General features: G+C 42.3%; 3 protein-coding genes across 6 annotated transcripts; 1 reads left to right on the top strand and 2 right to left on the bottom strand.

Moving 5' to 3' along the window:
- Window positions 1-300: 300 nt before the first annotated feature.
- Window positions 301-4,916, bottom strand: LOC135585864 (uncharacterized). 2 transcript variants are annotated; one of them, XM_065090466.1, is made up of 8 exons: window positions 4,577-4,916; window positions 4,032-4,257; window positions 3,783-3,917; window positions 3,259-3,481; window positions 2,258-2,444; window positions 1,855-2,039; window positions 1,002-1,139; window positions 301-683 (listed from the first exon to the last, which is right to left on the bottom strand). In XM_065090466.1, exons 1-8 carry the CDS (start codon window positions 4,863-4,865, stop codon window positions 555-557), a joined length of 1,512 nt encoding a protein of 503 aa, XP_064946538.1. In that variant the 5' UTR covers window positions 4,866-4,916; the 3' UTR covers window positions 301-554. The 2 variants fall into 2 exon arrangements, with proteins under 2 accessions (XP_064946538.1, XP_064946539.1); XM_065090467.1 differs by lacking the exon at window positions 4,577-4,916 and adding an exon at window positions 4,326-4,558.
- LOC135597484 (pentatricopeptide repeat-containing protein At1g79490, mitochondrial-like) lies at window positions 4,893-7,572 on the top strand. Its single transcript, XM_065090465.1, has one exon. The coding sequence runs from the start codon at window positions 4,968-4,970 to the stop codon at window positions 7,362-7,364; it is 2,397 nt and encodes a 798-aa protein (XP_064946537.1). The 5' UTR covers window positions 4,893-4,967; the 3' UTR covers window positions 7,365-7,572.
- Window positions 7,573-9,032: 1,460 nt separating this feature from the next.
- Window positions 9,033-22,636, bottom strand: LOC103971770 (GTP-binding protein ERG). Of its 3 annotated transcripts, none has more exons than XM_065090463.1 (9): window positions 22,024-22,635; window positions 21,068-21,157; window positions 11,652-11,800; window positions 11,035-11,193; window positions 10,889-10,955; window positions 10,362-10,469; window positions 10,147-10,286; window positions 9,874-9,991; window positions 9,033-9,425 (listed from the first exon to the last, which is right to left on the bottom strand). In XM_065090463.1, exons 1-8 carry the CDS (start codon window positions 22,543-22,545, stop codon window positions 9,892-9,894), a joined length of 1,335 nt encoding a protein of 444 aa, XP_064946535.1. In that variant the 5' UTR covers window positions 22,546-22,635; the 3' UTR covers window positions 9,033-9,425; window positions 9,874-9,891. The 3 variants fall into 3 exon arrangements, with proteins under 3 accessions (XP_064946535.1, XP_009384160.2, XP_064946536.1); XM_009385885.3 differs by having other exon boundaries at window positions 9,856-9,991; window positions 22,024-22,634; XM_065090464.1 differs by lacking the exon at window positions 21,068-21,157 and having other exon boundaries at window positions 9,856-9,991; window positions 22,024-22,636.
- Window positions 22,637-22,666: the final 30 nt, after the last annotated feature.

Below are 22,666 nucleotides of genomic sequence, written 5' to 3'. Positions count from 1 at the left end.
AATGAATTTATGCAAATTAGTTTGATATATTATTATTATTATTATTATTATTATTATTAATTAATTAATTAATTAATTAATTAATTAGACTTAAAATTAATGAATCGATTATCTCATCAGATTAGATTATAAAATTCGTACTTATTATGAGTATTAATTAAATTACAATATTTAAAATTTTATGAACATAAAAAAAAACTATATTTTTTATTTGCATACAATGAGCCTATTCAAACTGAGACTTGCGACCTTATACATAAGTTTGCCATCCTTGCCAACAAAGAAAAATGGATTTGCTCGTTACTACAGCAAACAAATAAGGATGATGATGATTAATATAATGATCAGAAGAGTTACAGTGAAATCCACAGTCTCTGACTAGTTTTTCCTTTCACTCCATAAATGATCTTGTTGTGCTGCAAACGGTGATGGCACCTGTGTAATGCAAGATGTACGATGTGCCCCGTCTACCATGGTGGAGAAGTTGATGCAGGAAGAACTCGTCCTCGAAGAACTGTCACCGGTCACCGTCGTATCGACGTTCTGCCGTCTTCTCAGAGGATGCGGAGCAAGAAGTTGGTGAGGTAGGCACCCTCCGGGTAGGAGGGGTCGATCGGATGGTCGCATGCGACGCCAGCTTGACGCAAGACTGTGATTCTTCTCCCTGCCATCGATGCAGCACCCTGAACAAAACAAAAGATTCATCGATTGCATGGATGAATCAAATTCTAGTTGTGCAAACAAATTATACATCATCGGTTCACTTGTTATCCAAGACACTCTATGTCATAGTTATGGCTTACTTGGTGAACGAAGTAGCTTCTGACTGTTGTTTTTACCAGATGGTTTAAAGTAAATGGAACTCGACATCGAAAAGCTTAGTAGTAATTAACCTGATCATGAAGCACCAAAATTCACTAGTATCGACTCTCATGTGAATGGTGAATGTTCCCATCATGTTTGTAATGTGAAAAAGCATGATACTTGAAGATGTAACTTGCCTGAAGAACACGCAGGAACAACCCACTCTGTGTCATAGCTCCAGAACATGAACATGTCATTAGTAGACCACCTCTCTTTGTGATTTGCATGGCCAATGAGTTCAGATTTCTGTACATGCCAGATGCACTTTGTAGCACCTACAAGGAACTCAACTTTTAGAAGAAAAAGAGGGGAGAGACAGGAGTGATAAAAGAAATATAAGAAAACCGATCGTCATATCATATTAAATGTCAAGAAAATGTCAGTCAAATATGTTACACTGGTAGATACTTTTCAGGGCTCACACACTTTGTTAGGAACCATACAAGATATATATCTAAGAGAAAAGAAAGTAAGTTCTAAAATTCAAGTAATTTAATTCGAAATATAAGCCAAGTAAGCAGGCTTTTCCTGCAAGAACTTCGAATTAGGTGAATATGCACATAAATGCAGACTAGATGAGCCAATGCTACTAATTTAACACACTAGCTATGCATGCGCATAGGCTGTATAGGAGGCTTGCTGGCTACATGAAGTGATGTTCCATCAATTATATAATATCTGCTAAGAGAATTTACTCCATCTCACTGCAAAGGGATGTGATAGTCTGTCACTCATTTTCTCAAGAATTTTACTAGATTTTTCTTAATGAAGTCAAACAAAAGTTAAACCTCAAGGTGTGTTTTGTGACTTCAAAATAACTTCACTTCTTCACTATGTTGGTAAGATGGAAAGATTAAATTGCAATGAAGTACCATGGCTAGATAACTCATTTATCGGCACTTATAAGTTCAGGTCAGATGTACACATAGTTAGAACTATCAGAAATTACCTCCTTGCATGCAAATTAACAAGCAACAGATTTCAGATTACCTTTCTTCGAGGTGCTAATTTTGGAGGGTCCAAAATTACCACATCCCATGATTCATTTCTGGCAGCAGCACCTTTCATGAACTCTGTTGCATCTTCTCTTAAAAATGAGATCCTTCCTGGATCCAATTTGTTGAGTTGGATGTTCTCTTTTGCAAGTTCCAAGGCAGGTGATGATGAATCAATTCCTGAAAACAAGCAGATTAATATAGTTAAACTTATCTTTTATTTAAGAAGCAATTTTAGCAGTAACATGTGGCATTACATACAAACAAATGAATACTAATTGATACAAAGACTCGTATAAGTAAATTAATCCATCTAGAATTAAGATGGTACAAGTACGCTTAGCATCTTTCAAACAATATGTATTCACAATTAAGTTTATGGGCTTACAGTATTTTACCAATGACATCCTTTGCACCACCAAATGATGCATTCAATGCGAAACCACCACTATAACAGCAAACATCAAGGACTCTCCGATCTCTTGAAATAGATGAAATCAGTCGACGACTTTCACGCTGATCTGCATAGAACCCTGTTTTCTGTCCCTCTAATGAGATTAAGTAACATATGCCATTCTCCATGACCTGCAAGCACAAGCTGCAAATCTTTAATGTAAACGCGTGTTTGAAGAGGTAAACTAACAAAATTAAGGTCAATGACAAGTATTAGGCTGTACTGGGAGAAAAGTCAAGACAAACATACTTAACACGAGAAACATGAATGAGAAACATCATAACTAATGAAGTTATTCAAGTAGCAGATTTCAGATGATGTGCTCAATCACATATGTGCAAATTCTTATAAATGCCTACTTTTAAATAACTGCACAGGATAATATCAAGTAGAATAATTCTTAAAAAAATGATGACACTGTGAATCTCTTAGAAATCAAATTTTAGACTTAGCAAGAAATGGAACATCGTCAAGACTTTATATACAGGGCAAATTTACAAATCATAGACCAGATAATTTTTCCTTAGTTAACAGGAGTGACAATGCATGAGCTAAACATATGAAATGGGACACCAAAAATATCTCCTGCAATCATTATGTCTGGAAATATGTGTAACTCACTACAACTAAATGATTGAGAATATTGAAGTAGTGCTGCTTGGTCTGAGGATAAAGCATCATCCCCTAAAGGAAGGGTTAGCTATATTCCTACAGGACAATTAAACAGTTTGAGACGACGGCGGTTAAAAAAGTAAAACCAGCACAAATGAAACTGTCATTCTGTAACAAAGCTATATATATTGTCAAAGAATGATATTTAAAAAACAAGAAATACATTTATTCCAATTTCATTACTGTCCATACATTATTTTCAGAAATTATGACAAAATTTATCAAAACTGGATCCTCAAAAACAAGCAGCAAATTGAGAGCTTGATGTTATACCTTTACTCTTCCAGGGAATGAAGAAGAGCCAGGGTCTCCTTGATATGATATTTCGAGTCCTTCTTCTTTCAGAATATCAATTGAAGGTCTCCACTTTATATGGTTTACATTTCTGACTCTGCCAACAAGGAACTCAATTTCCTGTTTATATTTCTCGATCCATGCAGCAGATGAGGCTATTACTGCAACATCGCCAAAAACGTCCACAATTAAACCTGACAACCTGCATTCATCTATCTAGTGATCATGAAAAAGCCAAGTTGGACAGCCCTCCACAAACACTTAAAGCATCATTATGAAGAAATAGATAAATATAACTTGAAAAAGTAAATGAAAGAAGCATAGAAATCAAGATTCTGAATATATCAAACACAAATTAAGTCAATATATCCCGTGTTGCAACTTATATAGTTCTAATAGTTTTATCGGTTGAAAATGTCAATAGATGAAGAACAGAGCCGAAAGCATGCTATATTCTGCTGCATTGACAGAAAGCTTTAGAAGCTACAATATGGATTTCCTACCTATCCCCCTCACTGTTCACTAGACGATATACATTTGTGTCATCCGAAGGAAGTCCCATGCTCTGACGTAAATCTACAGCAGCATCAAGTCTTGCTTCAAGCAGCTTCTCCATGTTCAGTGCATAGCTTGGATCCCTGTGAGTTCATCAAGAAAAGAATATGCTGGTGCATTAAGCTGACAGGAGGCTGGAGTGCAGAGGCCTCCCTGCTGACAAAGCAAGCATTGTTTGTGCGGGGCAACATAGTTACCTTGACACCTCTTCTTCTAATTGCATTAGTCTGACACAGAACATTGACACCGAATTGTACATACCCCACCCTATTGCCCTCTCTGATCCATCTGCCACCAGAACAGCATCGCCTGTCTTAGGAGGAGGCCTACCAATGATTCTGTCAACTGCACCGCTGTAAACCATGGGATTTCCATTCTTAAAGACTTGTGTCTTCCCTTTCTTTAAGACAACTTTCGCCAAACCTGATAAATCACACAGCTTCGTAAGCAATTACCAATAAGCATGATCCTTTCTACTGCAGAACTTCCACCTTGTAATAGCCATCAGGAGCTTAAGGTGCAAACAGAGCTGACGATGAGGCAGTGAGAAAGACCACCTCAGTCCCACTGGAACATAACATCGAACAGGACACGTGTTCGAATTCTTCACATCAAATAGGACGACATATTCAATTTATGAAAGGAAGTGATTTTAGTCGAGCAAATCATCAAACAGCTGGAGCTCGAAAGAAAGCGAGATCAAGAAGCGGAAATAGTAGCCGCAGGGAGAGAAAGGGATGACCTTTACGGTTGGCGGCGACATCTTCTAAGGTGGTGGTAGCGCCGGCGGCGGGCGAGGAAGAGGAGAGGAGTGCGGAGGATGCAGGACGAGAGGGGATGGCTCTGGGTTTTATGAGGCGAGCGGGGAGGAGCTGCATGCGAAGCATTACTGGGTCGGAACCGAACACACTTGCTGACCTCAGTGTGCTGTAGTAGCTCTTCGCCACTTCGTCGGTGCTGCCTAAGCTTTTGATGTACTGGAGTATCGAACGGATAAGAGAGAGAGAGAGAGAGAGCCGGTCCCACAACATTCGTGGGCTCCAACGAAAGGTGGCGGGCTCCACTAAACCCTACTTACACGAGGTTAATTCCGGCCGTTGTTGCTCTGTTCCCGTCGCTCGATCAATCTCATAATGCTTCTCCGTCTCCGCAGCCTCAACCTCTCTCAGCCTCTACCTCACTTTCTCCGCCACCCTAAAACCCTAAACCCTACACTTCGCTGCCTCTCCTCCCCTTCCTCTTCCCAATCCCAAGGCCCGCTTCCGTCGTCGGAGCCCGCCGAATGGACGGACGAGATCGTCTACCTGGACGAGTCGGGCGATGTCATTTGCTCCGGCCGCGGCCTCCGCCCCGCCGAGCCCGGCCGAGACGCCCACGTCCTTGACGGCGGCCTTCTCCGCCCCATCCCCCGTTCCGCCGCTGCCTCTAAGCTAGTCGAGCTCGCTCGCCGCTGGCGCTGGGGCCCCGACCTTGACGCCCACCTCGATCGTCTCCCTTTCCCCCCAGACCCTTCCCTCCTCTCTGTCGCCCTCGCCGCCCTCCCGGCCGCTGACCCTCAGCCGGCCCTCTCCCTCTTCCGCTGGGCCCGCCGCCAACCCTGGTTCGCCCCGTCCGACTCCACCTATGCCCTCCTCCTCGATCGTCTCTTCTCTGCGGCTGACTTCGATGCCATCCAGTCCCTCTTCGATGACATCCTCAAAGCTGCCACCTTTGACGATGCCGAGCCCTCTTTGACATCTTTCTCCTCTTCCCTCAATCTCGTGGTCCAGTATCTGTGCCAGGCTTCGAAGCTGGAGATCTCCTTTTCCTGTTTCAAGAAACTACGAGACGCCGGATTCAGGGAATTCAACACCCAGACTTACAATTCTCTCATCACCCTCTTCCTATGCAAAGGCTTGCCCTTTAAGGCCTTCGAGATCTACGAGTCCATGGCGAGTAGCGGTTGCTCGCTCGATGCCTCCACCTATGATCTGATGGTTCCTGCCCTTGCCAAGTCTGGTCGGCTCGATGCTGCCCTCCGTCTCTTCCAAGAGATGAAGGCAAAGGAAGGCTCCGGCAGGCCAGGGCTCCCGATATATGCGGCCCTGGTGGATTCCATGGGGAAGGCTGGGCGGCTGGATGCAGCAGTGGGGCTGTACCAGGAGCTGCAGTCAGTCGGATATAGGCCGTCGGTCACAATGTATGTATCCATGATCGAGTCTTTGGTGAAGGCCGGGAAGCTCGATGCTGGCTTAAAGCTTTGGAACGAGATGAAAGGTGCTGGCTTTCGTCCAAATTTTGGTTTGTATACGATGATGGTCGAGTCCCATGCCAGATCGGGGCGGCTTGAGACGGCTGCCTCCATCTTTGCTGATATGGAGAGGTCAGGGTTCCTCCCAACACCATCCACTTATGCTTGCCTCATTGAGATGCACTCTGCTGCTGGACAGGTGGACCCTGCAATGAGGCTCTACAATTCGATGACCAATGCTGGACTTCGGCCGGGATTGAGTACCTTTACATCCCTGTTGAGCGTTCTTGCTAATAAGAAACTTTTGGACTTGGCTGCAAAGGTTCTCCTTGAGATGAAAGCTGTTGGATTTGCTGTGGATGTTAATGCCAGTGATGTGCTGATGATATACATCAAGGGTGGGTCGACAGAGCTGGCTTTGAGGTGGCTGAGATTCATGGGTTCTGCTGGAATCAGGACCAACAACTTCATTATAAGGCAGCTTTTTGAGTCTTGCATGAAGGCTGGGCTTTATGATTCTGCACAGCCATTGCTTGAGACCTATGTGGGATCAGCTGCAAAAGTGGATTTGATACTCTACACTTCAATTCTTGCACATTTGGTCCGCTGCAAGGACGAGAAGAATGAGCGGGCTATAATGGACATCATGAGTTCGGCAAAGCACAGGGCTCATGAGTTCATGTGTGGGCTCTTCACTGGACCAGAGCAGAGGAAGAAACCTGTGCTATCGTTTGTGAGGGAGTTCTTTCAGGAAATTGATTATGAATTAGAAGAGAGTGCCGCAAGATACTTTGTTAATGTGCTTTTGAATTACTTGGTGCTAATGGGCCAGATGAACCGAGCCAGATGTGTTTGGAAGGTAGCCTATGAGAATAAGTTGTTCCCCAAGGCTATTGTCTTTGACCAGCATATTGCATGGTCTTTGGACGTGCGAAACTTGTCTGTGGGGGCAGCTCTGGTGTCCGTGGTGCATACACTGCATAGGTTTAGGAAGAGGATGCTGTACTATGGTGTAGTGCCTCGACGCATAAAGTTGGTGACAGGCCCCACGCTGAAGATGGTTGTGGCTCAGATGCTTCAATCGGTGGAGTCACCATTTGAGGTGAGCAAGGTCGTGCTCAGGGCTCCAGGGGATTCAGTCCTGGAGTGGTTCAAGAAGCCTATTGTCCAACAGTTCTTGTTGAATGAAATACCATCAAAGGCAGATGTTTTGATGCACAAGCTTAACGTACTGTTCCCGAGCTCTGCACCAGAGGTTCGGTTACTTTCTCCTCCCAAGCCACTAGCTGTGCCAAGGTAATGTGCTAGTGAAAGATGTACACGATTCATATTTATATTAGGAATGAAAAAAGGGGGGCATTCTCAATGATGAATGTTCTGCCTGCATTTTGCAATGACAGAATCACCGCTTTATGTGATCATAGGAGAGGAAATATAGATTATGGCTAGTTGCTTTTTTTTTTATTGTAATAAAGTTCCAGATACTTTCTTATAAGCTCTTTTAATTAGATCATGAATTGTTCATATAAATCTGACTCTCTTGATTTGTCTACAATAGTCAGCAAAATATAATCTTGAATCAGCAATCTTGTTTCATGTTTTTCTTTGGAGTTGAATTATTTGGTTTCCTACTAAATCAGAGCTAGCTATAGTTGAGGATAAGAAGAAAGGTATTCATTCATTGTGGTCAGGGCATGGCCCGAGAACACGTTTAAGTGATTAGTAAGAGAGCTCAACTTGTGTTCAAAGTGTTAGTCTGGGGATAGGAAGACACACAAAGACTTGGTCCGAAATAGTCCAAAAGGATCTTGTGGCACTTGAGCTGTTTAGAGGATTTTAACCTAATCAACTACTACTAGTTGGAGACAGAAGACCTAGTTTCTATCCTTGTGTTGTCTTATGGTATGTGTATTTTCACATCAACCTCATATGACTCCCATCCATGTACACTCTGGAGAACAGGCTTGATCATCTCAAGGAAGTCTTTAAAATGATCATGTAGCAGTCCTTAGCATATTACCTGGTTCGCATTTCCTTTTTATTCTGACGGAAATACTTTAACATGAATATGCCATCTGAGTATTCTTCTGGATCAGTGATCACTGCACATGTAGTCCCAATTGCATTTGTAGTCAAGGGAATAGGTGCTGTGCTGCATGGGGGTGAAACTCGTCTCTGCCATCACTGCCATGGCAAATGCTGTCCTGGACATCCAAACCTATATTTCCTTGTTAGATTTCCAACCCAAATTAGTCTTTTGCCCAAGCTGTTGCTTAGTGTGCACTTTTATCTTACATTGGTCTCGTTCAAGAATGAAAATGAATTGTTATCTTTCTTTTCGTTTCTTAACTTCACATGAAGACTATTTCATTTTTTTCTTGTTCTCATCGTTACTCATAAAACCCTGTGATCGAGTTGAACTTTGTATCAAACTCTTTATGCGACATTTTTACAGATTGGAGTAGAAATAATTGGTAGAGTTGAACTTTGTATCAAACTCTTTATGTGACATTTTTATAGATTGGAGTAGAAATAATTGGTAAGACAACCGATGCTATTCGTGTGTCAGACCTTTGCTTCCATGACGTTATCGTGCGTTGCAAAGTGGCATGTGTTCTTAGTTATGGATCGATCTTCCTGATTTATAGACAACTTTTGTAATTTTGATCGGCAAGCAACTGTTTTTAAGGAGTTATCGAACACAAGGATGGATGATGTAAACGATATGCAGTTATCATGTTGACTCTTATTTGATTATATTTAAGGTGATATATCTCATACTATGAATTCTTTGGGACCGACTCCGACCTCGGAAAGATTATGACTTCTCCTTGACGCCATGGATCACAAACAAACACTGTTAATTTGTTTAGCATGAACATAGTACATATTAAGAACGTTGCTGATATCCTGTGGCTATCTGAAACATATCCTTTGTCACAGAAAAAAGAGCCAAAACAATATGCTATGAGTTTAAATGCCTCCATTACAACCATGTGGGAGAAGATAAACACCATTATATCCAACATAAATAACAGAACAACATGATTGTTCCATTCCGTAAGGAAAAAAAATGAAACAAGAGCATGCTACATGGTAAGATTATTAATTTTGGCATTTTACATGGATGTGGAATTGAAGCCGGGCTTTAGAAACAAAACTCAAGCTGTAGATATCAAGATGGGGGAATCTCGACAGGGATCCGAAAGCAGTCTATGAGCTTGAATCCATGCAAGTTTGATAGCATATCTGGAAATCCTCACACTGGAAGTTCAATTCGAGAGCAGGTTCGCTTCAACTAAAGAGAGGATGAGTTCTTTGCAGACTGGAATCACGGTGAGCTGCTTTATCACTCGATGCCCTGTTCAAGTAGTGTGTGCATTAACAACCTTCTGGATTCATGGCCTCAAAATACCACAATTACATCAACCAGGTACTCAGATATTGTAGCAGTTTAAGTTGTGATACAAGCAATTTCATGGTGCAATCCGGGAATAATAAACTAATTTTACAAATATCTGGCAAAAGCATGAGAGAAGAAACAAGATGAAAGGTTTAAAGATGCACTTAATTATGATCGACATCTTGGCAGCAACTAACTTAGTTTTAACTAAGCAACATGCATATAAAACACTGACAGTTTACCTCCAGGGGTATCATTAAAAAGGGTGTTAGACTGATGAAGTTACTATCAGCATTCCGAGATTTTTCATGAATGCATTAGCATGAAAAAGAGTTCTAACAGTGGGATGCTACATAATGAAGCAGATAGCAGAAGAGCTTGTACTCACACGTTTCGGGTGTCTTGCATAGAAACAATGAGATATTCATGCATTCCTTTTTCGAGCTACCCTAACTTGGAGGATGAGATGAACATTTCTCTTAAATATTGATCTCAACTCTTCGTTGGCTTCAATGCCTATTCTCCTGTTCACACAAGAACAATAGACAAGAAATTGAGCACTTATTCCTTGCATAAAAAGATTTTAGTAAACCAATATGACAAAAGAAAACCCACAAACTGACTATAATCTCCATCTAAATAAGGGTAATGGAACAAAGGGTGGTGACAGAAACAATACCCAATTTTAGAGCCATTTTTTCCAACAAGAATCTGGCGCTGGCTCGGTTTTGGTGTGATGAAGTGTTGCTCCACCCTAAGGGAACCATCTCTTAGTTCCTTCCAATCCATCAACCGGTGTTCAATAACATAAGGAATTTCCTGAAAGAGAGTATCTTAGCATCTTTCTGACAAGCAAATAAAACATGCTAACTTCACAATTACACTTAATGATACCTGATGAATATGATCTAGCATCTTTTCCCGCACAACCTCCAGTGATATAGTTTTCATTATTTCTTCACTCATGGTGGTGGGGTCTTCATCCCAAGGTCTTTTAACTGCCTGCATACATCAAAGCAATAAGAATCACCTAAATAAAGTGCAATTGATATTCAACTAAAGAAATGGAAAATAAGATACCAAGATATAACATTTGATGTCTGATAGGAGTTCAGCATATTCTATCACATTTTAACAAGACTCCTCATGTCCCACTATAATTTGCTTACTGTTTGCCACAAGACCTGAGTCTCAAATCTTTATCACAAATGTTAACAAGTCTGCAGCACCACTAGATTCTTTTTGTCCCCATTAGTGGTACCTAATACTAAGCTTCCTACAGTCGATTATAGTTTTCAGATAATTCTTGGTTAATTTGTGTAGTGATCAAGAATGTGATAGACATGACTAGTTTTCATCATTGGTTAACAATAGTATTGAATTACCACAGCACCACATGATGCATAATCAGCATAAAGTACCTGATCCATCAGATACTGAACAAGGTCTTTGATTCCTGAACCTTTTAATCCAGATATCATAAAGTACCTAAAAGACATGAGATATCAATGAAGAAACAAGCAATTTGATCAGTATTAATTAGACCTTACAACAAATTTTCACCTACTTATCATATCCAGGAAGATCTGCAAATTCTTTGGCAACTTTTAGCAAGTCTTTCTTGTCTTCTACAAGATCAACTTTGTTCATGCATAACACCCGCTTTTGCTTAGAGTGAACCTTTTCTCCCATTTGTTTAATCAACTTGATCACCCTTGTGTCAGGCCTGCGTATAAGGTCAAATAGCAATGAAGATTTTTCATAACCGGATCTCTTGTCATTTGATGTATTCTAAGTAATATTTCTTACCCAAAAAAAAGACACCGAGGTATCTAACATGCTAGTACATACATAAAATGTTTGTTCCAAGCATCAAAAACTGAACAATTGCAAATACTTCCAAATCTCTGAATCCATTCTTGTATTGCCTAGCCAAAGACTGCTATGAAAAATCTAAGTTGAGTGATGCTTAGGTGAAGATTTTATCAAATGTTCATTTCTCTCATAAGAGATATTTGTAATACAAGACGTTGAACTCATTGGTAGATGCTGAACTAAACAAGTTGACAGTAATTTAGAGGACAAATTAGAATAATAAAAAATTCCTGTGAATGTCAATTCAGTTCTGGACTGCAGATGACAAAATTTACAAGAAAAAGCCTCATTGATATCATGATCACTTACATGGTCAGATGCCTATGTACGTCAAACATCATTATCAACAGATCATATAGTCCAATAGAGCTCCAAGCACTTTCTACACGAACTTTAACATCAGTCCTGTAAGGGTATCCATGTTGGCCTATCATGAGACCTGGTGTATCAAAGAAACACTGTGGAGGAAGGCTATTAATATAACTGGTTTAACAATAGATATAACACATGAAATAAGTAAAATATGTTTATATTTGCTTTGTGGATTGATACTGATAATGCTATTATCACAATCAAATAAACCGAAGGTCCACATAAAACAAAGAGTATTCCAAACTTGCAACACTTAGTACAAAACCCTCTAACCTAAAAAAAATCATGCTTTCTTATTTAATGTATTAAAGCCATTCTACCAACACAGACTCGTTAAACATCAATTGTGAAAGAAACATCAATTGTGAAAGAAACAACAAGATGAGGCTTGCCTTCAAAGCAAGTTTTGCCACGGGATATTATATCCTCAAAACACTATGTGACATGCTAGTCACTTGTCAAATACTGGTTGGATCAATATGCACCAACCTGTAGTCACCATTCCAGTGATAGATCATATAACTAGCACCGGTTGGTATCAATATTTTATTATTATTTTTTTCAGAGATACCAGCCATACATATCAGTATAGCTCCTAGTACACTGATACCATACCAGTTTGGTAGTTGTGAAAATTGGAGTTGAACCACTATCTATAATCTTGGACTCTATATTACTGAGGATCTATGACTAAACCTCCAACACTCATACTCCAAATGCACAAGATCACTAAACAAGAGATACATAAAGTCATTAACATCTTTAATAAGCTTACTGAGGCCTACTAACATTGCATGTCCAGTACAATTTTGATTCATTATATAAAAAACAATGTACTGCCTTAAAAATATCTAGTGCTCACACATCCGTATATATGTGATCAATAAGATACACTCTGCATTCTAAACAAATGTATTTCATTCCAATAAACCAATCAATAAGACTTCATCATTAAGTCCTTGTACCACAATTTAAGTTTACGGTTCACTTGAGCATTTTCATTCCACATCTAGAGTGATCCAAGCTCAACTAACATAGCTTTAAGCAATGTTGTCAAAAGCGCTAAGCGCCAAAAAGAGCTATGATCCCAAAATGCCCAAGGTGCTAGGCGCTCGACTAAGCGCTTGCCCAAGCAAAATAAGACACTCCTAAATATTATAATTTAAAAATTATATATCATGATTAATAAAAATAAACTAAAACTAAAATAACACATCAAGAGGGAAAGGATGCTTAAGTTGGCTAAACTCCTTGAATCTCGCTTTTAGTTTCATAAAGGGGTCAATTTGATGAATAGCCTAGTGAATACTTGCTTCCACCAGCGCACTTGGCCTAGTTCTTTTTTTCTATTTATTCAGTCCTATAAGCAATGGTAGGGATGACACAAAGCATAGTCAATAAAGCCGCAGGAAGCAAAGGCAACAATAAATAGATACATGGGTTGCATAAGGAGGGGAAGAGAGAAGAAGCAGCAACAACAGAAGAGGGAGGGAAAGAGGGAAGAAGCAGCAACAAGAGAAGCGGCATCGAGAGGGGGGGGTGGCAGAGAGCACCTGTGACAAGGCGTGCTGTCACGGACAAAGTTCTAAACAGGATGTTTGATGTAATACTTATGTATGTCCGTGTCATTTGGTTTGTTCATGCTTTGCACAGCATGTAGAGGGACGATCGAAGGCTTAAAAACCCTACTTTAGTTGGGTTTGGTGGCCTTTTTAGGCTTGTAAATAAATGTTGTGTCATGTGGACACTTGTGAGAGATATTCGGTCTATAGTGGGTCATTTTGACCCTTTGTTGTGCAACCGTTCAGAGCTTGTAAAGTCTGTTTATAATTTGCATTGTCTATGAAGTGTTTCCTGGAATTTTTGCTTGTGGATCCCGAGTAAGGCACTTTCTCTAACCTGTTTTCTCTTTTGTAGGTCCTAAGGGACCATGGGAGGTTTCGGGGAGGCTGACCGATGCGAACGGACACGCAAGGGTGTCGCACGACTTAGGCAAAACGAGCTAAGTCCGTGACAGATGGTATCAGAGCGGGACAAGCACTCATAGAAACACTTGGCATGCAAACGTGGGGGACCTAGTGGGGCTGCGTTGAGGGCAACTAGCACGCACGACCATTTGGGGGAAAAACGGGCATGGAGATGTAAGGAAAAGGAGTCGCTCAGAGGAGCGGGCATCTGAGAGTGGCATTCAGAAGAATGGCCAACCCTTCGCACAAGAGACACCACGAGGACAAGCAAGCTGGGAAGAATGCGGAGCGCACAAAGGTTGAGATGGCTGAGTTTGAGCTACGGCTCAACGTTGACAACTATACTTGATGGTGCTCAAGGCAAGCGAGGCGCTTGGTAAAGGATGAGACCATACAGGGTGGAATGAGTTGCTCGGCGACCGAAAGAGTTATGCAAAGCTCACAGAGGTGAGGGGAATTGCTAACTCGAAGAATTCGGTACTCATGCTTGGGCTTGTATGTGGACGATGGAATGTTCGCGACCATCCCAAGACGACTGAAACTCGGCGCCATGGAGCATTGAAACTTTCCCTTCGGCATGTGAAGGATACGTCCGTAGGAGGCTAAAGTGTGCAGCGAGTTCAACATGTTGCTAGGACTTGAGTAGTGCAACGGGAGCTATATTGGCGTGGAGTCACAATCTAGCAAGTGCGTTCAGCAAATCAGAGTAGTCCAAGGGGATGGTGGTCTTCGAAACTTTCAGAGAGAAAGAAGCGTAAAGTGATGTTGCTCCAACGGGACAATTATCCAGGAGGGATAGATCCCAGTTCTCTAGAGGGAGAATCATGTGCAACAGACCGCACATGTTGAGGAGTACCTCAAAAACAACACTCCACGAAGCTCAATGGACCGAGCGAGCGGCAAGGAGTCGTCGCATGATCTCGCTTGAGAGAATGCATTAGTGGATGCATTGCGAGATCAAGTGGGGGAGCGACCAAAAGCTACACAAATGAAGGCACACTTGGAGTCGATATGGAGATCGGACTCTAGGGAGGGCTGACCCGTGGAATGGTGGGCATGAGGGCCACCGTCAACTCAATGCAAAACGAGGAGCGAAGCAACTTGGGTGTAACTTGGCGAAGTACCCAAGCCGCATGAAGGGAGCCGACATAGAAGATGGAACATGGAGCGGAGGCACAAAGCTTTCCTTGGACAAAGGTCAAGGACATGAACTCTTACAGAGGCAAGAGCAGGATCATGTTGTTCCATGGGTCCTTTATTCTGATGGAGCAGACTCATCTTACATGGTGCCAAAGACGAAGGGAGCTTATGGGCACAGGCACCTTATCTCGGAGAAGCATTTGACAGAGGAACTAAGGCGACTCAACTTGCGGAGGCGAAGTTGGGTTCAGAAGGCCTTGGCACGAGGCAAGAGAACGTGGAGGCGGGTACTCTTGAAGAATATGCCATAGTGTTGCCATTCAAGTTGTCATAAAGGAAGCGGTGCGCAACGGAGATTGTGCTGGTAGGGGCAAAGGCCCAAGATTCAGACAATGGTGCACCATTTTTAGCGAAGTCGGTGGACTTCGGGAGCTACTAGGCGACGGACTATCCTAGAGCGGTGCTTCATCTAGGTATGACCCAAGAGCGGGTGGATGAAGGTCGATTGCCAAAGGAGCGAACAAAATCGAAGGTGGAACAGACCCTACGATGTATTGGCAGAGGCCACACATGGAGGAATTACAATTCGAGTTCATCCCACAATAATCATAATGCAATAGAAATGTCACCAAGAGGCGACATGGTGCAGCGGATCGTGGTGGAACAGTTCATGGCAATGCGATACATACGACATAGTCCCGTGAGGGACTGTATCATACGGAGGTATGATCGAGAGCTACTGGAAGCTCCACTTCGATGAACAACACGACGACAAGAAGGACTATGGATTCAAGGAGTGAAGGCCATGGTATCGTAAAGATGGGTCTTCCGTGCGTGCATCGAATTTTGCATCGGATGAAAGCCTTGGTCATCAGCATATAGGGGTTGTGTTCCACCAAGGGAAAAGTTCGAATGCAAGTACCAATAAGTCCCATGGGAGGGACTTGATCATGCAGAGGTATGATCGAAGCAGCTGGAGAGTTAGACTACTCCAGGGCCCATATTCAATTAAGGGAGCCCGGCAAGTCAGAGGACAAGGTTGAGTAAGCTAACGTTGTTACCAAAGAAGCTAAGGAGAACAGAATCGGTGCAAACCCTACAACGTGATGGTAGAGGCCATGCATAGGAGTTGCAATCTGTCTTTCCATCGACCAAAGGGAGCTGCTTGGAGAACACAGAGGTGTTGAAGCAAGAGGTCAAAAGGGACGAGGAAGCGACAACGAGTCCAGAGGGACTTAGCTACTCAAAATCAAGCATCAGTTAGAATGGAGGTGGACTCGGAGGAGTGCCACAGAGACATATCTACTGATCGTGAAGAAAATGGATGCAGATGCGAGGCGACGAATAGTAGGGCCATGGGCATGGCAGCACCATGATACCGCAGAGGCGAGACTTCTGTGAAAGTCATTGATCCCTTGCTCTCATGGAGGGAGAACGCTTTGTCGTGAAAGGGGCCGAGGAGGTGAAGCATGCAGAGGCAAACTCCAAGTACCGAGACAAGGCTGAAGGGCAGAGGCCAAGGAACTTCGTAAGACCGGTGTCAACGAGCTTCTCATAAAGATACCCGAAAGTGAAGCACTTCGTGTCACGCAAGAGTGCACGACCAAGGAACGAAGCAAGCAGTACGCGGTGTTATACCTTTGTTACTCAATGGAGTAGGCAGCAGGGTTGATGGAGAAGACGGTACAATCCCAGAAGCAACCAAATCTATTAGAGAATTACTCCAAGTTGGGGTGAAAACTTCCTGCATTCCAGAAGTTCGATAGCATTGAGAAGGTGAATCACAGTAGCTAACTCAATGCAAGGAGTGTAAACACTTCGAGTGCTTCAGAAGTGTGAGCAAAGAGCAAGCGAAAGTCAATAACCAGCTCGATGCATGGAGTACAACCCTTGAGGAGGCGGGTGAAGTCAAGTAACCATTGCCTTCTCAACTCTTAAAAGAATGGGCGAAACCGAATACTCCAATTCTCTTATCTATTCAACATAGGAGCATTGCACAAGTTCAAAGACCCTTCGAAGATAATGAAAGACAATAGTTATCAAATCCTCACCAATGGTGATCAGTGCTATTGAGAGTAGATTATCCGCTTCATTTCCCAACAGAATGCCAATCCAAAGCGGAAGTGATGCGAATATACTTGGAAGTGACAACTAAATGAAAGAAGAGTCGATGGACATTTTGTGGAGGAAGGACCCAAAACTTCGAAAGTTTGCAAGGCGATGCTCATTAAAGCTCCAACAAGCATCCACCCAATTCAAGCAACATGAGACATTTGAGAGACTGGCGCATAGTAAGGATGGTCTTTTCCTTCATCTGGAGGATCCACAGGAATCAACAAGGATCAATACAACTCAGCCAACCCCACACTAGAGTCAAAGTCATTGGCGAGTTGAAACAACATAGCGGATCAAAAGTTCGACTACTCAACAACAACAGCGGAGAGCAGCTGGGAGCCAAGAAGCGCATTGCAGCTAGTGCAGTGTTGGCAAAAGGCTTCAACGAGGACGTCGAAGGAATAAGTGAGGGAGAATGTCACGGACAAAGTTCTAAACAGGATGTTTGATGTAATACTTATGTATGTCCGTGCCATTTGGTTTGTTCATGCTTTGCACAACATGTAGAGTGACGGTCGAAGGCTTAAAAACTCCATTTTAATTTGGTTTGGTGGCCTTCTTAGGCTTGTAAATAAATATTGTGTCATGTGGATACTTGTGAGAGATATTCGGTCTATAGTGGACCATTTTAACCCTTTGTTGTGTAACCATTCAGAGCTTGTAAAGTCTGTTTGTAATTTGCATTGTCTATGAAGTGTTTCCTGGAATGTTTGCTTGTGGATCTCGAGTGAGGCGCTTTCTCTAACCCGTTTTCTCTTTTGTAGATCCTAAGGGACCATGGGAGGTTTTGAGGAGGTTGACATTTGCAGACGGACATGCAAGGGTGCCACACGACTTAGGCAAAACCAGCTAAGTCCGTGACAGTGCGGGGAGATGAAGGGTTGCAATGAACAGGGTAGAGGCAGAAGGGAAGAGGGAGGAGGAGAAAGAGAGAGATATACCGAGAGGGGAGGGGAAGAAGCTACCATCGCTACTGCCAAAGGAAAAAGCCATCGCTACCGCTAGAGGAAGATGTTATTGCTGTCGTTGTTCGCTAATGGGAGGAAGCCCACCGCCGTGTAGAAACGTAGTGGGAAAGAGACAGTTCTGTGTTAGGGCATGGCTCGCGCGAGGTGTTGATAGTTCTATGTTTCCTGGTTCAATTGAACTAGAGTGACTTAGTTCGATTGAGGCTCAACTTGGCATGAGTCAAACCAGGCGGGTGCTCGGCTTGCCTAGCGCACGCCTGGGCCATGCTTATGTGAAATCGCCTGCCCAACCTAATAGGCGGGCACTCAAGCCACGCCTCACCTTGCCTGGGTGCCTAGCGAGCACCTGAGCATCCAATGACTTCATTGGCTTCAAGCAATCCAACCATTTAAATCGACTCGACTTTGCTTATTATTCCTTGAATGCACCATACAATTGCACTTTATGCAAAGCCACATTGCTCATTCTCATGTCCATCAAATTACCATTATGAACCCATGTATAAAAAAACAAATCCACAACTCTTTACAAGGATGTTCACTTACATTTAATTAACCCTACTTCATAGAATGATTTCAATACTTTGTCAGGCTCTTGAAGCCCATAGACTAGAAAAATAGTCTCATTTTGAATACTGAAAACTTACTACACAGGTATATCAACTAAAGTTTGACTTGCATAATTTCACCAAAAATTGTAATAGCAACATAGTTTTCACCAAAAATGGCAATGAGAATTCATTGCCATGTTAAGCATGACAAAGTTGCCAATGGGGTCATCGCTGTACTAAATAATTGTCTGCACAAGTTAATGATTATGCTTTTAATCCCTTGATCAACTAGTTCTAAATGATAAAAATGAGAATTGAATGCTTGAGATACATACAAACATAAAAAACTTACTATTGATCTAGAACAGCTATTTTCAGTAGCAAACAATTATTTCTAAAATATCCTAACCTTTTGCATTTCTCAAGGTTGAATGTAGAATTAATCTTGTCACTGTAGCAAATTATGCACTACAAACAAAGTACCTTGCCAGGACCCACTAACCCTGCTGAGATGAGGAAATGCCTATCACTTCATCATTACCCAAAGTTCCCAATCCCCCCTTGACTGTTGATAGATTATATACTAATCAACACATCATCAAGCAATGCTTGCTTAGTTTATACAATGATCACTCAATCCCATCATCACCTTATCAAGGATAACCATGGTTCATGGGGATGAACAACTTGGTCGTTGACTCGATTAGACTTAATCAAGTTCAATCCAATTCCAGCCAGTTCAGCAAAGTACTGGTAAATTTTAACTGAGTTCCAGCCAATGGCTAGTTTCTGCTAGTTTTGATCATGTTACAACAAATTCCCGGTATTATAGATGGCTCAGCATGCTGGATTGAGTGACACACTGTTGACTTTGGTTAATCTCAATGGTCCTCATCAAATCCAACAAAATTTTGACTAATCCTAGTTGACATCCTATGTTGTTCGGCTGAAATTGATTCTTTCAGAAAAGATCCGATCCTGTGTTCCATATCAGCCTCCAAACCTGACTATGAACCCGGTCTTAAGAGTCACATTATAGAAGTCCAAATTAAGTCATTTGTATTCATTTTAATTATTCTGTCATAGTGGCTAAACACTATTTTGAACATCCAAAGCTACAAGAAACAATACTTCCTAAGTTATTGAATGCAATCACAAATCAACAAGGACAAAGATGTTACAGGCTAATCCTTCATAACACAAAAACGAGAATGATTTTCTGCAAGGTTTTTAATCTCGTACCGTGCCTGCATAACGAGCGAAGAACATGAAGCAACTTAGGGTTTTTGTACTTGATCGTGGGCGCAAAGGAGAACTCCCCCCACTGATGGGCGAAGTGCCTTAGGGCTGATTGGTACATGCACGAGGGGGAGTGCGGAGGAGGAAGGCTTCCGAAAAGGGAAAGTTCTCGTGGCCCTCCAACACGACCTTCATAAGCGAGCTCTGTTCCGGCTGAATGGAAGGCTTCGGGACCTTCACCAAGTCGGAGGGCAACGCTTACTCCGACTCTTATGTCGTCAACCGAGAGCAAGGGTTCGGATGCAAGTGACACTCCAACAACGACTATCACGAGGGCGATTAGTGGTGCAACCTACAGGAGAGTTGCAGCCAGTACGTGTGGCGAAGCAAGAACTAGTACGTCGGCGAGTGGCGAAACAACGTAATATCCAACTGTAGGGCGCTCATCTAGGCTAATGGCAACTGCTACGATGACCACTGAGAGAATGTAATGCTGAAGGGGAGTGGCGTGTTCGCTTAGCTGGCGACAACTGCTATGTAACGCCTGATACAAGTTGGTAACGATCGAAATTTTGATCGTTACTGCCAAATATAGCCCTGTATCGCCCGATATGGGGCCAGAAACCTGATACCATCTGGTAGTGAGTGGTTCACATGCTGGTCTGCTAGCAGACCGATACGTATTGCCCGTACAGAGCGACACGGTACAAAATTAAAAACCCTGATTTTCCTTATGTAGACCTGGGTAATCAATTTAAACACAAATTTGTAACTATTATATAATCAATGCAAAAGTAGGTCTTTTCTCCTACAACTAAATGCTGCCAATATGGTAATGACCTTCTTGCTTGTAAAGGCTAATACAATGCATTTGTTGTTCTCCCTATTTTTTCCTTATGCTATTTTTTATTTGATGATTTAAGAAGTATCTTTTAAAGTCTTGGTGCTTAACGGAAACAAATTCCTTCTATCAATTCCAACATCCCTAGTTGACTCTTCTTTGTTCAAATCGTACATGTGAATAAAAAAATACATAAACCTATGCTTCCACCAACCCTTTAGTTATAAAATATAATCAATCTGTACTTGCTTTACCAACATATTATGATGTCCATAAGATCAGATTTCCACCATACCCCAAAATTTTCATATTGTGAAGGCACAAACCTGATACTATGAGCTGAGCACTGCATAATTATTCAACGGCAAAGACACCAACTGAGCCATTACCATCTAGTTCTTTATAAAAACTGATTTTCATCAAGCAAAAAAATTTGTACAATCATAAATAATTAACAATATGAAAGTAGAACAAATACGTAAATGCTATTGGCTTTCTGATACCAAAGAAAATGAGAAGGGATGATGCATACTATTTGAGTATTTCCTTTCGTCATCACTCCTAAAACTTCATGAGTAGTTGTATTAGTCTTCCGTGAGACAGCAGCAACCTTTGTTCCAACCTGAGTTTGGTTAATAATAAGACTAGAGTCTTCAATATTCATATGCTACTAAGAATATATGATAAACCAATGAAAATAGATCCCATAGCAAATAGGAGGATCATTTTGTAAGCATACCAAGAACAAGCCAAAAGCTGTGGGAGAGGAACAATTAAAAAAACCAAAGAATGAGGAAAATCAACGTGTAGATGTTACGGAAAAAGCATATGATTTGGAAGTGAAGGAACATAATGCTTGAAAGATATATAAAATCAAAATAGGTATAAAAGTGCTACTAAAGTATTTAACATGAGAGTCATTGCTGGATGAGCATCCAGCATTAATTTCTGCAATAAAGAGCAGAAATGCTTGCTGAAAAAAATCACAGATCAGTGTAGCATACAAATAAGTCACAACACTAGAATATTTCAGAATGTTGCAAAAAGTTACATTCAAGGACCACAATAAATAATGTATCCAGAAAATTTCAGCATATAATAGCACCTTTTCTAAACCAGTCCAAAATTCATTCAAGAAGTACAATAAACACTTTATCATACAGAAATCCTTAGCAGTTCATGGTGCTTTTTTCCCCTTTTATTCTTTCTTATTTGTTCGTAGAAGCAAACAAAATAAGATAATTAAATTAAAAACCAAGACGAGATTTTTTTTTTTGGCGTGAGAAATTAGTACAAAAACCAACACGTTAGTAGTCATCCATATCATTCAAGAAGAGAACGTATCTAGAATGTAATCACAACTCAGATTCCATCACGACCAACACCAATAACGTCAGTAACTAGAAGCCACCCGAAGAGCAATAGCTGAACGTTGCTGAGGGTCACTATTAATCCAAGATCGAGTGCATAAAAGAGCCACAACTTTACCATAAAGTTCGTCAGGCAAGACTTGCCAGCATTGGGCGCACCAATGATCCCGACCGAGAGCGACCGCTGATCCTCCTCCTTGACCACCATGTCCTCTTCCTCGTCCTCATCGGGCTGACCCAGCGCCGCCTCAAGAAGAGCCCTGGCAAGCCTGGTGGACCTCTCCCTCTCCTCGTCCTCGTCGTCGTCCTCCACCACCTCCGGGTGGCTCCGGCTCTGAGCGGCCGCCTTCCCGAAAAGAACCTCGTCGGCCCTCGCGCGGTGGGCCTCGTCCCAGATCGGCCTCTTGGGGGCGGTCGGAGCCTGGGTGGGAAGGGAGAAGGCGGAGCTGTCGAAGTCAGCGGAGGGGAGGTCGGCGTCGGAGTCGGCGGGGGCGGGGGCGGGGGTTTGGCGTAGGGCGCGGGCGGCGAAGGATCGAGAGAGGCAGGATCGATACAGATGAGAGCTAAGAATCTTAGAAGTAGAAGGAGGCGGAGGAGAAGAGGAGGAGAGAACCCTAGAGATGGCTCTCAAGGCTATCATTACTCCCACTCGCGCCACGACCACCACCACCACCAGAGAGGAATAGCGGAGAGAGAAGGGGGGAGGGTTTATTGTTGCTGCGGGTTTTGGGGGTTTCTTATTGTTTCACGTCACGGTTGAT

The sequence above is a fragment of the Musa acuminata genome, chromosome BXJ1-11, assembly GCF_036884655.1.
Source record: "Musa acuminata AAA Group cultivar baxijiao chromosome BXJ1-11, Cavendish_Baxijiao_AAA, whole genome shotgun sequence".
NCBI lineage: Eukaryota > Viridiplantae > Streptophyta > Magnoliopsida > Zingiberales > Musaceae > Musa > Musa acuminata.
The sequence above is the reverse complement of the archived record's forward strand: the minus strand, read 5'-3'. Positions and strand labels throughout refer to the sequence as shown.

What these genes read in the sequence shown, in the direction of transcription:
- LOC103971770 (XM_065090463.1), bottom strand. Translation starts at nt 22,545, where the DNA reads ATGATAGCCTTGAGAGCCATCTCTAGGGTTCTCTCCTCCTCTTCTCCT. An exon ending in TTCAGTATCTGATGGATCAG is followed by an intron (nt 10,470 to 10,888) that starts GTACTTTATGCT and finishes TGATGTATGCAG; the next exon opens with GCAGTTAAAAGACCTTGGGA. An exon ending in AAAAATGGCTCTAAAATTGG is followed by an intron (nt 9,992 to 10,146) that starts GTATTGTTTCTG and finishes TTGTGTGAACAG; the next exon opens with GAGAATAGGCATTGAAGCCA.
- LOC135585864 (XM_065090466.1), bottom strand. Translation starts at nt 4,865, where the DNA reads ATGTTGTGGGACCGGCTCTCTCTCTCTCTCTCTCTTATCCGTTCGATA. An exon ending in TTAGAAGAAGAGGTGTCAAG is followed by an intron (nt 3,918 to 4,031) that starts GTAACTATGTTG and finishes ATGAACTCACAG; the next exon opens with GGATCCAAGCTATGCACTGA. An exon ending in GTGAACAGTGAGGGGGATAG is followed by an intron (nt 3,482 to 3,782) that starts GTAGGAAATCCA and finishes AGATGAATGCAG; the next exon opens with GTTGTCAGGTTTAATTGTGG.
- LOC135597484 (XM_065090465.1), top strand. Translation starts at nt 4,968, where the DNA reads ATGCTTCTCCGTCTCCGCAGCCTCAACCTCTCTCAGCCTCTACCTCAC.